Source organism: Corvus brachyrhynchos, unplaced genomic scaffold (genome assembly GCF_000691975.1).
Source record: "Corvus brachyrhynchos isolate BGI_N302 unplaced genomic scaffold, ASM69197v1 scaffold167, whole genome shotgun sequence".
Lineage (NCBI taxonomy): Eukaryota > Metazoa > Chordata > Aves > Passeriformes > Corvidae > Corvus > Corvus brachyrhynchos.
In genome coordinates, this window is record NW_008239547.1 from 1,700,115 (window position 1) to 1,713,542 (window position 13,428).

Consider the following 13,428-nt stretch of genomic DNA (forward strand, 5'->3'; position numbering starts at 1 on the left):
TCGGGCCGTGCCCCGGCTGCCGGTGGGTCTGGCTCCTTAGTGCTTGTCAGTGAACTGAGGGCCACGTGTCTGTAGACCTTCAACGTAGTAAGTTAAAGTTTTCCAAGAATTTTTTAAAAAATTCTTTTTTTAATTGGTAGTATCATTCCAGGTACCAGAAAGGATGGAGCAAGACTATTTACACGGGCATGTAGTGACAGGACAAGGGGGAATGGGTTCAAATTCGGAGAGAGTAGGTTTAGACTAGATATTGGGGAAAAAATCTTTACTGTGAGGGTGCTGGAGGCACTGGAACAGGTTGTCCAGGGAAGCTGTGGGTATCTCATCCCTGGAGGTGTTCAAGGCCAGGTTGGATGGGGCTCTGAGCAACCTGGTCTAGTTGAAAGTGTCCCCTGCCCATGCCCGGGGGGTTGGAACTAGATGTTCTTCAAGATCACCTTCCAACCATTATTCTAAGATTCTATAATTTTAGAAGGCATACATTGGTGTTTCCTCTAACAACAACCAAAAAGCCCACTAAAAACTTACTGTCTTCATGATAGGGGCATCTACCCCTTCAAGAAAAGCAGTGACAATTGCAAGATTTATATTAAAATTGTGGTGTTTAATAACAGCTAAAGTGTATCAGTGGGAACATAAATAAAATTTAAACCCAGACAGAGAATATCCTGCACTGAAGGGCTCCTGGCACTATTTTATACTAGAAACTGGGGATTTAGGAACTGGTGTCAGCAAAGGTAGGATAAGGTATGGGTGGACACATTCAATAGAGGATAACTGTACCAGTATTTTTAGATGTGAACTGGGAACCAAGAAACTGCAGTGGACCTGCCATAAGGAAACTTAGATGGTAGAGGAAAAATAATTTTATTTAAAAATCTAGACAGATAATATGGAAAAAGAAAAAAAAACAGTTCACTTCAGGTGAGACGTGGAATTTTTGTGTGACAGTAACGTGAAAGGTATGAAATCTAAAATCCTGTAGATCAGAGATAAGAATATAAAAACCCAATTGCATACAGAAGTTTTCTCTGAAAGAACAGTCACAGGTGATTAGGCTTTTAGGGGGAAAACCTCACGTCATTTATTAATATTTCAAAGGTTTTGGGACTTTTGTAGATGAGAATTTCAAAGCAAAATATGGGTCAGCTGGTAGAGAAGCATCGTCTGTTGTACAGAACTTTTTTAAAATCTCTTTGGTTATCTGAAATGATCATCTATATGAGATAGTCTGGTACTTATGCAAGGTAAAGACATCTGCTTTCTATTGTTCATTGACAGTAGGCAAGATCACTTTCACATTTATTGATGGAAGCAACATTTTCTTTTTAAATTTCCTTTAATTTCTGTGATTTTTATCATGTTGCCATTTTCTGATTATCTAATATTACTCTAACACAGTGGATGCCAACATGGGCTTATATATCCATTGCTGCAGTTATGTTTGCAAACCTGCTACCTGCATATTTACCTTAAACTGCCACAAATGTCTTCTTTTTTTTTTTTTTTTACTGTTAACACAATAAAGTCTGGTAAATGAGCAGTTAAAATTAAACAATAGGGCTACTCTTGCAGATACAACCATAAAAATCATGAACATAATAACACATCTGAGACATTTCCCTTGTCGACTAAGAAATATGAGTACAATTTTGTACAAGACAGGAGAGGCTTCATCTGGGATGCGGTGTTCAGCAGAGGTCATCCATGTTTTCAAAAGGTTGACTTAAAAAACACTTTTGAGGATGATCTTTCTAATGCAAAAATTCAGAAAAGGAAACAGTCAATATATTTCTTTGAAGAGAAAATTATCAATAGAATCAGTTTCCATATCCCTGTATTCTTACAAGGTCTTGGAAAAGTAAGGGCTAAACTTAGAGTTTATCTCATTTCCTGGGGTTCTACTTATGTTGTGGTGTTCTTCACTCAAAATTCATGTGTGTGTGTTTTTATGTGTTTTGTGGTTGTTGTCTTTTTTTTTTTAAAGTTAAGTCCCCCTTACAGCAGAAACTCTTTCATTGGTTTCATTATGTCCCATCACAGCCATTTTTCAGAACTTATTTATACTGTTTAAAATAACTTCATTTTCTGAAAAACAGTTCATACTCTTCAACTATACTTTTGTTATCCAGATGGTGACACATGGCCATGTCTCTTCTTGCTCTTTTGCTTGTACATGTATAAACGACGTATTTTCAGTGGTAAACTTTTTTACCGAGGCAGGAAAGAACGTAGGGTTTCAGTATGTGCAGTGTGAGAAATCCTTTGATTAAGGTTGCAGTTTTGCATCCTTACAATAGACAGAGACTATTACATATATAAAATATATTTTAACATTATATGTATTAAAATTATATGTATATATAATATTATGAATTAAAATAGAGATGAGGATAAACATTCTTTTTGGGTTCCATTTAGGATTTTTATTTGTTAAAAGCCTGACTAATCCATAAAATTTTACTGTGTGATATAATCATTATAATGTTTTACAATTTTTATTAAAAAGTTTTCAATGAATAAGATGCTGCTGGGACATGATTTTTCTTTCTAAAGCAATCTGAACACTTCAGTCAACAGCATGTGTCTTCAGGAAGTTTGTGAGGCCCCTTTTTTGAACATCTTTTTATGTAGATAAGTCTTCAAACATTCTGGTTGAATTTAGATACATATTTCTGTAATTACTTAAATTAAAAGAGGCCCTGTGGAAAGATCGGGACTAATTAGGGGATTGGGCAATCACCAGACGTGAAATTTAGCAAGGTCAAGTGTCAGGGATGGGACAACCCTGGATGTATGTGCAGACTAGGAAAGGGACCTGGGGGTCCTGGTCCATGGCAGGTTGAACATGAGGCAGCAGTGCCCTGGCAGCCAGGAGGGCCAAGCGTGTCCTGGGGGGCATCAGGCACAGCATCACCAGCCGGGCAAGGGAGGGATTGTCCCGCTCTGCTCTGCACTGGGGTGGCCTCACCTCGAGTGCTGGGGGCAATTCTGGGTGCCACAATGTAGAAAAGATATTAAACTATTGGAGAGTGTTCAGAGGAGGACCATGAGGATGGTGAAGGGTCTGGAGAGGAAGCCATATGAGGAGCAGCTGAGGTCACTTGTCTTGTTCAGCCTGAAGGAGACCAGGAGGAGACTTCATTGGAGTCTACAGCTTCCTCACAGGAGGAAGTGGAGGGTCAGGCACTGATCTCTTTTCTGTGGTCACCAGTGACAGGACCTAAGGGAATTGTCTCAAGGTGTGTCAAGGGAGATTTAGATTGGATATTAGGAAAAGTTACTTCAACCAGAGGGTGGTTGGGAACTGGAACAGCTCCCGGGGGAAGTGGTCACAGCATCAAGCCTGACAGAGTTCATGAAGCATTTGGACAACACTGTCGGGCACACGGTGTGACTCTTGGGGATGGTTCTGTGCAGGGCCAGGAGTCGATGATCCTGATGGGTCCCTTCCAACTCAGCATATTCTATGAGTCTATGTGGGAAATAAGGAATCATTTTTTGGGGGAAATTAGAATTCTTTAACAAAATGAAAACTGAGTGGGGATATGTTTGTTGTCTTCAGATAGAGGAAGGGCGTGATCAGAGGGTTGGAGCACCTCTCCTATGCAGACAGGTTGAGAGAGTTGGTGGTTTTCAGCCTGGAGAGTAGGCTCAGTGGAGACCTTAGAGCACTTTCCAGTACCTAGAACAGGCCCACAGGAGAGCTGGAGAGGAACTTTTTACAATGGCATGTAGTGATAGGACATAGGGGAATGGCTTTAAAATCTAAGAGGGTAGATTTAGGTTAGATAGTTACTCAGAGGGTGGTGAGACATTTGAATAAGTTGCCAGAGAAGTTGTGGATCCATCACTGGAAGTGTTCAAGGCCAGGTTGGATAGGGCTTTGAGTGACCTGGTCTAGTCAAAGGTGTCCTTGCCCATGGCAGCAGGGTTGGAATGAGATAATCTTTAAAGGTTCTTCCAACCAAGCCGTTCTATGATTCTAAATGTATTCTGATTCTATATATGTAAATATATGTGGAATTTATATAACGTACTATATAGTATATATAGAATACAGTAAATATATATTGTATAGTATAAATAGTTACTATAAATAGTATTTTCATACATGCCAGCAAAGAAAGTAATTGACAAATGATCAGACATGACACATATATAGTAAACTGTAGACTGAAAATTAAAAATTAAAAAAAGTTCTCTGATGCTCTTAGCAATTGGCTTGTGGGACAACTTTTTAATGAGAGAGGTGGGAAAAAAACCTAAGGTTTTTAAGATGGTGTTATAAGTGGGATTAACATGATGCCATGGTTGTGATGGGGAGGGGGACAAGTCCACTCGTTCAGAATGTCCCTTTCCCCCTATGTCCCTGTGAAATGGCCAGGAGAAGGCATTCATTTTAAGACATGTAGGTTTTCACAGCTGGCTAAAATATTAGGAGTGTCTTTAATTTTTTACTAGTACTTCTTCCTAAGTCAGACCATCTTTGCCTTCTGAATGGAAGTGTCCTGCTATTATAGCTCAGATAATGGTTGTGTAACTACTGTCTCTCATTTGGTTTAGATTAAGTCAATTTTTCTTTCTCATGGGATGAGGGATTTCACTGTGCCTCTCAGACATTTGGAATCACACACATAATTTCTAAAAATCTCCTCGATTAAGCTTGTCACAGCTTGGATTCTCCAAGGATAGATCCTAGGTCTGTTGTTATTTAATATGTTCATTATAATTTGGAAATGAGCAATAACATAGAGAAATAAAAATTTTCTGGTGAGATAAAATAATTTGTTACAACTAAAGAAGACTTGTAGAAACTTCTGAGAGCTCTTCTGCAGTTGGGTGAACTGGTAACACCATGACAAATAAAATTCATTGTTGATGAAAGCAATGTAATTTATACTGTCAGGAATACTTGGAACAATATACTCTTCAGTAGTAAATTTAAATTAATTGTGATTGACTGAGAAAATGAACTGTTTACCATATGTGGATAACTTAATGAAAATCTTCACTGAGGAAACTGGGTAAAAATAAATACTCTGAAAGTTACAATGTCACTCAAATAAGTCAGTAGTGTTCTAGAATTGATTATGATATTTCTGGTTAGGTATGTCATATCTGAGAAAGATTTAGCAGTCACAGAGGGACTCTGAGACAGGAAACATACATGTCTGGAAAAGCTATATGGAAAAAATAATTAAGACGGCTTAGAAAGGAGGTAAATCAGAATGTACAGTGAGTTATAAAGGAAGGTAAAAAAGATCAAGTTAAGGCATCTGTTAACTAAAGTTGTAATACAAGAACGAAGGGTTATTGTGTTGAATTGAATAACACATTTAAACTATTTACATATTTTTAAGTCTAAGGAATAATTCCTTATACAATACACTTGAGAATTGGACCTGTGCTGTAGCATGTCTGACTAAGAATGAAGAGTAAAAGGATTAGGCATTTATGTGGACAGTAAAAATAGCTACTATTGTTAGGAAGAACATAAAAACTTTAGGAGATCTAAACCTTGGTACTTTAGGGAAATAGAAACCCTGCAACAGATGGAGGAAATCTGACTTCTGGGATTAGTTTCATGCATTTATCAGAAACATTTGTGTGTTGTCATTCTGGAGGCTGGATAATGTTCAGCCATGTGGAAGACTGTTCTTATTCACAGAAGCACAGAATCACAGGGTGGATCAGGTTGGAAGGGGCCACAGTGGCTCTGGTCCAACCTCCCTGCTCAAGGAGGGCCATCCTAGACCACATTGCACAGGATTGCATCCAGATGGTTCTTGAATCTTTCCAGTGAGGGAGACTCCACAAGCTCTCTGGGCAATCTGTTCCAGTGCTTGGTCACCTGCAGAATGGAAAAGCTCTTCCTCATATTCAGGTGGAACTTCCTCATCATTCTTTTGACAAATAGACACGTGGACACAGATAAAACAGTGGGCAAATTCAAAGGCCTTGACTTAATTATCTCTCATATAATGTATTATTTTCATGTGGCCCATAGATTCATATCTGCAGGAACTGAATATTAAATTGGACCTGCTATCTCTTTTTAACTTTCTTATTATATGAAGCCAAGTTTTTTAACAGTGTGCTGATGCTTGCCCTGTCATTACAATACAGGGAAAGGGGATCCTGTTGATCCATATTTAAGGAGTTGGGTAGAAAAAAAGATGAAAGAAGAATTCGGGAGAAGGGAAGGAGTTTCAAGACTATTCCACATTGTCCTCTTAATTAAGATGAAGTTATCTGAGAATGATGAGGAGGATCAAGAAAGGAGTGAGATTGTCTGCTGATGATATGATTGTATTTTGACTGCATTGGAAGGCAGCAGTACTAGAATGTCCATACAAAAATCAATTGAAATAATCAATGATAATGACCGATTTATAGGCAATTTTCACTGTTACCACAAGAAAAAAATAGTTTCTGTGAGACAAAAATGAGCAGCCAGACTTCACTTAAACTTAGCTAAATTGACATTATGTTATTCTCACCTGTAAGGCAAAACGAATCTCACTTGTGCATCATTTTCAGTAAGAACCTGAAAATCGTGGCTAGGTTGTAGTAACACAGATTCAGACTGCCTTAAAGCATTTCACTGTTAATTTGAAAAGTGGATCATGTGATAAACAACTGGTTAGAAGCTATTTCTAAATCCTTCTCTTTGCACTGGTTTTCTACAGGGGTGATTGCTCTCAGAAGAGACCTTTGATTCCTTGACTCAGAGGTAAGTTCCACAGCTGGCTGTGCCTTTGACTTATTCCTGTTCTTTGTCTCAGCTCTTGCAGTATGTGCAGAGTCCTAGGTTATTGCATCTGTTATTTAAAGTTTTAGAAAACAGAAGATGCAGATGGAACAGGTAGTGTTTTCTAAATGCATTGTCTGATATAAAACCAGAAAATAACTATGTTCTTTAAGAGTATTCAACAGGACTCTAATAGTGTAAAGGAAGTATTTATAAGACTTCAGTATTTCAAACAGAAAAACAATCAGAAGACTTTCCTCATACTTCAAAGTACGATTTATAGATTCTTTTTTTTGTTAAAGCTCACTTGCTAGCCATCATCTTGTGTTTTTTTTTAAAAAAAACAGTGCAGTGACTAGAAATAAGTGGGTATCTCAGATTTGCAATCTAAGAAACTATTCACACTGAGAAAAGAAACTATTCACATTAAAGCATGACAGTAAAAATAAATAAGTACAGGGATCAGGGCCATCGTTATCTTATGATCTAGTACTTGGAATCTGCTCCTCTAAGCAGGCATCTGCTGCAACTATTTCAAAAAGTAAATAAATTTTCCGTATTTTATTTGACATGGCAGAGATGGCAGTTCCTGATAAAATAGTCAAGAAGTTAGAGAGTTCCACTTTGAACCAAAAAATCCACATTTGTGACCTTCCTCAAAATCATTTTCCACTTACAGGGACAATGTTCTGGTCTTAAAGATTTTACTGGAGATGTTCCTGTTCCTGCAGCCATTTCAAAAAAGACAAGGTGGCTGTGTTTTGTTGTATGCCCGGTTCTGCTAATGTTCACTCTGCTATGATAGTGTCTGCCAGACCTATCCTGGCATGTGGATTCATGTGGAGAAATGGGGTAATAAACTTAGCTCACAAACTTAGATGTCAATGTAAATGTAAATACATGAGCTAACAACTCTAGACTCTGGTTTTGGTCCAAGGAAAAAGTAGTTATTTTTAAGGTGGTATTCCATTTTAGATACCTCCTTTAGGATGAATCTGCCTTAAGGGCTATTGAATATGTTGACTGTATCTCCATCCATTATCAAGCAGAGTGATTAACTTCAGTGCTGATGCTTAGTTTAGTTAAATGGACACTACTCATAGATTCCGGATATGGGTTTATCTTAGGATACTCACACTGGAGTGGTTTTGGTCCTGTGGGAAAGCTGGAGGTCCTAATGAAGTTCAGAGTGAAACAGAAAAGTGCCTACTGAGCTAAGGCACTAAGAATAGCCAGAGCTGAGGGAGAGCTTTGGGGATTGTGGTTTTGGAATGAGGATTTAGTTAGACATAATGACTGTCCTGCTGCTTGAGAGACAACACCTGATTGCACCACTGCACTAAAACTGGGTCAGAGTAAAGTAAAGCAAACTAGTTTGTCTACCACTGAGGCAATAAATTCCAGGTGAAGGACAGGAAGTAGCATAGAATGATAACTTCATAGATTGCTTGGCTATGTATTGGCTACATCTGTTAGGTCAAAGTACTTTATTACCACTAGCTCTACATGATTTCAAACAATCAAGCCTTTAATCTCAAAAAACATATGTAGAAAAGGCATGCTCCTATGATTCTAGAAATGTAGAGGACATGAAGTAGAGGATATTACTTAAATGAGAATATTATTTTCTCTTCAAGATTTAGAAACATAGAATCGTTTAGTTTGGAAAAGACCTTTAAGATCAACAAGTCCAGCTGTTAACCTAACACTGCCAAGCCCACCACTAAGCCAGGTCCCTAAGCACCATGTCTTAAATACCTCCAGGACTGGTGGCTCAAGCACTTTCCTGGGCAGACTGTTTCAATGCTTGACAACCATTTTGGTGAAGAAATATTTCCTAATATCCAATCTAAACCACCTCTGGCACAATTTGAGGCCATTTCCTCTTGCTGTATTGCTTGTTATGTGGAAGAAAAGACCAACCCCCACCTCAGTACATCCTCCTTTCAGGCAGTTGCAGAGAGCAGTAAGGTCCCCCTTAGTCTCTTCCAGGCTGAACCCTCTCAGCTGCTCCTCATCAAACTCGTGCTCCAGAGGCTTCACCAGCTTTGTTGCCCTGCTCTGGACTCACTCTAGCACCTCAATTTCTTCACCTCCCCCTTTCATATAGTGAGGGGCCCAAAACTGGACCCAGGATTTGAGGTGTGGCCTCACCAGTGCCAAGTACAGGGGAACGATCACTGCCCTGGTCCTGCTGGCCACACTGTTGCTGATCCAGGCCAGGATGCCATTGGCCTCTTGGCCACCTGGGCACTCGCTGGCTCATGTTCAGCTGCTGTTGACCAGCACCCCCAGGTCCTTTTCCAGCTTGCATCTTTCCATCCACTCTGTCCCCAGCCTGTAGCACTGCAGGGGTTGTTGTGACCCAAGGGCAGGCACAGGCACTTGGCCTTGTTGAACCTCAGAGCTCTGGCCTCTCCCCATCAATCCAGCCTGTCCAGATCCCCGTGCAGAGCCTTCCTGCCCTCCAGCAGATGAACACTCCCACCCAGCTCAGTGTGTCTGCAAACTGACTGAGGGTGCCCTTGATCCCCCCATCTGGATCACTGATGAAGATATTAAACAGAACTGGTCCCAGCACCAAGCCCTGGGGAACAGCACTGGTGACCAGGCACCAGCTGGATGTAACTCCATTCACCAACACCCTCTGGGCCTGGCTTCCTGACAGTTTTGTACCCAGCAAAGTGTTAACCCATCCAAGCCATGAGCAGCCAATTTCTCTAGGAATTAATTTAATTACACATAATTACTAGTGAATAGTTTTCATTTCTAAAATACGTTTTTCAGGTGACATTAAGCCAGCATTTGATAGATATAAAAATTTAAGCCCTACTACAATTGTTTTCCAAATTCTAAATATTTAGATTGGTAAACTGAGAATCAAAGATAGGTATACTGTAAACCTACTGTGAAAAAGACAACATGCAGTTATCTTGGAGAGAAAGGGATTTGAATAAAGAAGCTCTTTTATGGATCAGTAGCCTTTCAATACCTGTACACATTGATTGTCAGTGATAATTACAGATCAATGCAGAAAACACATTTTTAATTATCAGTGAGCCAAAGAATTCCATGTCCGTCATTCCCTCAAGTCAGAGAATGACCACTGAATACAGAGAGCTTTATGGAAACAAAGCTTACACCAACATTTGATGGCAGAATACCTTGAAATCTAGACTAGTAATTGTAGCAAAGAAACAGACTGAGGGGCATAATCCACAGTAAAGTAATTGACCTGTTCTCTCTACTTGTTGCTACAGATTACACTGCTTTTTTAATGAAATTTTGTAAGGAACGACTATTTCTGAACACTTAGAAATACCTAAAAGTTTCTTTAAAATATGCTCAGAAGTTGGGTGCTTTTATACAGAATGAAGAAATATTTCCCATTAAAAGGCTTAGTTATTCTTGGTCTTGAAATAGATACATAATTTGAATCTGAGAACATTAATTATATAACATTATATAAATAATTTTACATCAATTAACTTTTAAAATTATTTGGTTTAAACTTAATTAAACTCACTCAGAATTAAAATTGCCTTTTATGACTGCAGCTTAATTTATATCTGAAATGAATTGAGCTGATCTGAGTGATTCTAAATAAGTGTCCATATCTCCATACCAAGATTTAGCGCAGTTTAAATGACCCAGATTTCCTCAATATCTGTCTAAATCTGATTCTTGTATGTATGCATGATTCTTACTTTCTACAGTGACTGCATAAATCAGAAGGTAGTGTATCCATCACAATTGTTGAATATACTGTTGGTATTTTGTCCTTATGCTTTTCCTTATATAAAGTGAATTTGTCTCTGGCCAAAGCTGTGCTTTCTGAAACACTGAATTCGCATGTGTGTGGTTCAAATGTGTGTATGTACAGATGCACAAGGGTAAAGCAGATTGGAGCTGAAAAATCTTTGGTTGTATGGATCTTCCTCTCCAAACTGTAATTAGTGACCTGCCTGTGAAGTTTTAAATTTCAGATCTGTTTTTAGGATATGCTTATCAACTGCTTTCATTACCGATGTGTTACACTTCATTTGTAGAGGCTGGTAGAGGAACAGTAGCTGGAAAATTCAAGAAGAGCTCCAAATTTTTTTTGAACACGGTAAACAGTAACCTTGACTTTTGTAACCAGCCAGGCTACAAGTCATGTTGCACTAGAAAACAATCTCTTATACGAGGGGGAGGCTCTCAGTAAACCCTGGCTGAGGGTGAATGTGTGGTCTCCCTTTGAGAACTAACCGAGGAATTAACAGGGGATACTAACAGTGCACGTTTCACTTTTACACGGTGTTAAACTTCAGTTTGGCATAACTTGGGTTATGTTCTATGTATAGCTAGTGCTAGTGGCTCACGTTGCCCTTTACTTTTGCTGGTACCTTAACTGGAAGGCTCTGCTGAAGTTTTGCAAGCCGCACGAAATTAGGTCCACATGAGGTATTACATCCATATGCTTCAGAAGCTGCTATCTTGGTCTTCTTGGTTATATGCACATGTGCTAATACAAAAAAATAAAAAAAAGAAAGACAAGCTGAACTTTGTGTAAATAAATGTAACTTTTTAAAGTCAGTGAAATTTATACTGTGCAGAACCTGTGGACCTGATTTTTGTCTCCTGTGAAATAGGAAAAAATAATTAGAGTTGTATTTGAACCATGTTTTCAAGGTAGAACTTATTTGTACATTCTGCAGTTGTATGGAATGTTTGCTGACATAGAACGTATAGACAGACATGGGGAAATACCCTAAAAGGACTTTCAAGTTCATATATGATTTATAGATGCATATAAAGCTAATTTACAGAAAGGGATGTTCTATATATTTGTACCACATTAGAGCCTGAGCCTGTGATGTCTCAGACCTTTTTAGCTATGTATGTTGTTGGCAGATGTATTTTACTATATGTGTACTAATGTTAGAAAGAGGGACTGCTTTCTATATAGAAATTAGTATGTCAAAGAAATCTTCAGACTGATCAGGTGGGTCAAATGAATAAGAAAGTCTGTCGTACAAGCTTTCCTAAATCACTGGTAAGCTGGTTCCTAAAACACAGAAGGGAGTTTGTTTGTCTGCTTTTATTTTTTTTGTTTGTTTGTTTTTAGAATGGGTAAAAAAGTAAAGAAGGAAGCAGAGTCTCCACCCAAGGATGTGGTAAGTTTATAAACTGCTATGTGCTATAAAATAAACATTACACAATTACAGGCCCAGCTCTACCATCCTTCACATAGTTCCTTATTTTCCTAGTGTACCCTAATTATTCTAAAAATGGCTTTTAAAGATGACTCTGTTTCTGCTTTTCTTGGACAGCATACAAACCAGAGTGACTGGGCATGTGTAGTTCTTTGTAGAGATTGTTGTCTTTGGCAGGCATTGAATACAGTTATGTATGAAACAATCCAGGCTTCTTTTTATTTGAAAAACAGTGTTAGCTTTCTCTTTGTAAAAATCAAAGGAGAAAGGAGAAGAGCAACCTGAAATCTGCCTGTCCTTTCAACTGTGAAGACATTCTCTTTCTTTAAGGATGAAAGAGTTAAAAGCCTAAATGGATCTGCATAGTTTTTTACTGGATACTAAATTTGACAAATATTTTGAATAATACTACATGCTCTGGCTCTTTTGCAAATATATACAGTCTTAAGAGGCAGTTTAGGTTTTTCTGTTGTCATTGGAAGTACAGTGAAAAGTACAAGAGCTGAAGCCAAATATATAATAATGGTGATAGTGTGACTTTTTTTTCAAAAGGTAGAGGTTAAGGGTCTGACACTAGCACACTTTTCAAGAGTTTCTATAAATTAACAAGGTACAAAGAGATCCCCCAAAAAGGTAATTGTTCAAAATATAACTATTTTTTGAAGTTTAATTGTTTTATTCAGAAAGAAGTAGGGGAAATACAGAAACATTGAAAAGAGTACAGTATAAATTCTGTGTCAGATAAGAACCAAATCAATGAAAATGGGGACCTCAACAAGTCCCACAGAGGGAGTTCCACTCCCTCAATGAGTCCCACTAAATGCAAAGTTCAGTACACTGTTTTAAAAAAACCAATGGATTTATGTCCAAAGAGTTGTAGTACTGCAAGAGCTTTTTCAAAGATCACAGAAAAGTTAGTCAGCAAAAACTACATTACAATTTCAATATTAAATAAGCATAGTTTTGACTAAGACAGTAATATCCAATAGCCATGATGTCCTTGAGACATAGCAGTTGACATCAGGTTTACCCAGCTGTTCTGTGGAAGGGTGAATATTACCAATGTAATTCATAACCTTCAATCAGTAATAAATCCTTATGAAAGAAAATTGCATAAAACCTCAACATAACTTAGATCTGTATAAAATAATCTCGAAACCCAGGAGTCACAAAGAAGGTGTATGTGGATAAGTCTAATTAAAACGGGTCTGAAGAATTAGAACTAAGTATCTTTGCAGTCTAAGAAAAGGTTTGAAAGGCACGACGACACATTTAAGTCATACATGTGAACTGAAGTAATAAAAGTTGACTTTTTCAGTAAATAGCTAGAAAATCAGATGCAGCACCACAATTTTTATATCCAAAAGATACCATTAGATTTTCTAGAGAAAAGTGTGGTACCGCCTACTAGGTTCTACAGTAACCTGTGAATACTCAGAAAAAGTCAGTAAAACTATCAAAAAGGAATGAATTGGAAAG

The 13,428-nt window shown here is 38.1% G+C and overlaps 1 protein-coding gene across 7 annotated transcripts in view; it reads left to right on the plus strand.

The window, feature by feature from the left end:
- ARMC3 (armadillo repeat containing 3) overlaps positions 1-13,428 on the plus strand; it is a 64,851-nt gene continuing 51,423 nt past the window's right edge. For 5 of the 7 annotated variants that reach the window (XM_017741560.1, XM_017741566.1, XM_017741563.1 and 2 more), the window contains exons 1-3: positions 1-87; positions 6,693-6,736; positions 11,862-11,910. In XM_017741560.1, the coding sequence (XP_017597049.1) occupies positions 11,863-11,910 (48 nt within the window). In that variant the 5' untranslated portion in view covers positions 1-87; positions 6,693-6,736; position 11,862. Of the gene's footprint in view, positions 88-6,692; positions 6,737-10,803; positions 10,866-11,861; positions 11,911-13,428 lie in introns of all 7 variants that reach the window. The other 2 variants (XM_017741561.1, XM_017741562.1) reach the window with 2 other exon arrangements.